The sequence below is a fragment of the Arachis duranensis genome, chromosome 6 (genome assembly GCF_000817695.3).
Source record: "Arachis duranensis cultivar V14167 chromosome 6, aradu.V14167.gnm2.J7QH, whole genome shotgun sequence".
Lineage (NCBI taxonomy): Eukaryota > Viridiplantae > Streptophyta > Magnoliopsida > Fabales > Fabaceae > Arachis > Arachis duranensis.
In genome coordinates this window covers 44,657,233-44,658,748 of record NC_029777.3, presented here as the reverse complement: position 1 = coordinate 44,658,748, position 1,516 = coordinate 44,657,233, and the positions used below count along the sequence as shown (strand labels likewise).

Genomic DNA, 1,516 nt, shown 5'->3' with positions numbered 1-1,516 from the left:
CTCAATCCAACCAAGAGCGTCAAAGTCCTTATCATTGAAACCGGCAAGCTCTTGAGAGGTCTTCTGCTTCTTGGGAGGAGGACCCGAGAATGGAGGAGGAGAAGAGGTAGCAGGCCCAGAGGTCGGAGGATCCTGACTTAAAGCTCGGAACTGGGGAGTCGGAATAGTCTTCAACCGAGTCTGAACACCTATAGTAGTCTTCTGCGGAGAAGATCGGGCAGAAGCATCCCCGGCCTCGAGATTTCGAGCAGCCACCGACTTCTTCGTCCGACGAAGAAACTTCATAGAATCCGCCTGAGAAGACATCTCTGCAGAAATAAAAAGGAAAAAGATCACCACAACAGAAATTCCACCAAAATAAAACCCAAATACTAAGAAGGATAAATCTCAAAGAGGTCGGGAACTACCTAACTCGGAACGGAGAAGGCTTGGATCTCCCAACATTTTCTTCGTGTCCAAGTGAGGTGCCCGATCCCATAAACTGCTCACCACACCCACAAAGGCCTGCTCCACCTCATCTAAACTCTCAAAAGTATACTTAGCAGACACTATATTCTCCTGCCAACAAAGAGGAAAAGAAGGCTCCCCACTCTCATCTAGAAAGAAAGGTCGGACGTCTCCAACAGCCCGGACCTTGAAATAAAAGTTCTTAAAATCGTGAAAAGACTCATCATACAGGCTACAGAACTTCCTCCCCTGGTTAGCCCTAAAAGAAACCCAAGACACCTTCCCTCCGCCCGACCCCGGCTTCGTCAACACAAACAAATAGAAAAAAAAGGGAAATAGAGGGAGAGACACCCAGAAACTGACACAAAAGTTGAAACAGCTTTAAAAACGCCCAAGAATTCGGATGGAGCTGCGTAGGGGCGAGGTTACAAGACCACAACACCTCGGACTCCAGGTCGGTAAAAGGAAGTCAGACATTCAGCTTAGAGAAGAAACAGTCATAAGCATAAAAGAAGAACTTCTCGGAACTATCTAAAGGCGGAAAGCACACTCTCTCCTCAGAATCCGGGGCTACTAATTCATAATCCCTCTCAGACTCTCTATCTTCACATATGCTACATTGCCTACGAAACCTAGCTAAATACTTAGAATCTACCACGGAAGGGACTCTTAAAGGAACAGGATCTACCCAACCAAGACCACTCGGAATCTTGGTCGACATTGCTTGAAGAAACCTTTCGAGACATAAAAATCTTGCCTACAAAGAAGAATACAACAAGCAAGGCAAAAATCACATAAAGGCAGACAGCGAAAACCCATTCAGCAAAGCGAGAAAACCAAGTTCTTTTAGAAGAAAATACAGAAACCCGAAAACAAAATACCAAGAGAAAAGAGCCCCCCCGACATACAAACAACCAAAGCAATGGCGGCGCCTCTTTTCGGGGCAAACCCAGGCATAGAAGAAAAAAGAAAACAGAAGCATATGTGCGCAAAGAAAATGAAGACGAGAACAAACCTGGAAGAAAGGAAGAAGACGACGAGCTCCGATGCAAGGAAAACGGAAACGGCG

At 46.0% G+C, this 1,516-nt stretch overlaps 1 protein-coding gene across 1 annotated transcript in view; it reads right to left on the bottom strand.

Annotated features, from left to right (window-relative positions):
* Positions 1-1,168, bottom strand: part of LOC127748462 (uncharacterized) — a 6,049-nt gene extending 4,881 nt beyond the window's left edge. The window contains exons 1-3 of the mRNA XM_052263018.1: positions 1,103-1,168; positions 408-747; positions 12-308 (exon numbers count right to left, since the gene is read on the bottom strand). Coding sequence (XP_052118978.1) covers positions 12-308; positions 408-747; positions 1,103-1,168 — 703 coding nt within the window. The remainder of the gene's footprint in view (positions 1-11; positions 309-407; positions 748-1,102) is intronic.
* Between the last annotated feature and the right edge of the window lie 348 nt (positions 1,169-1,516).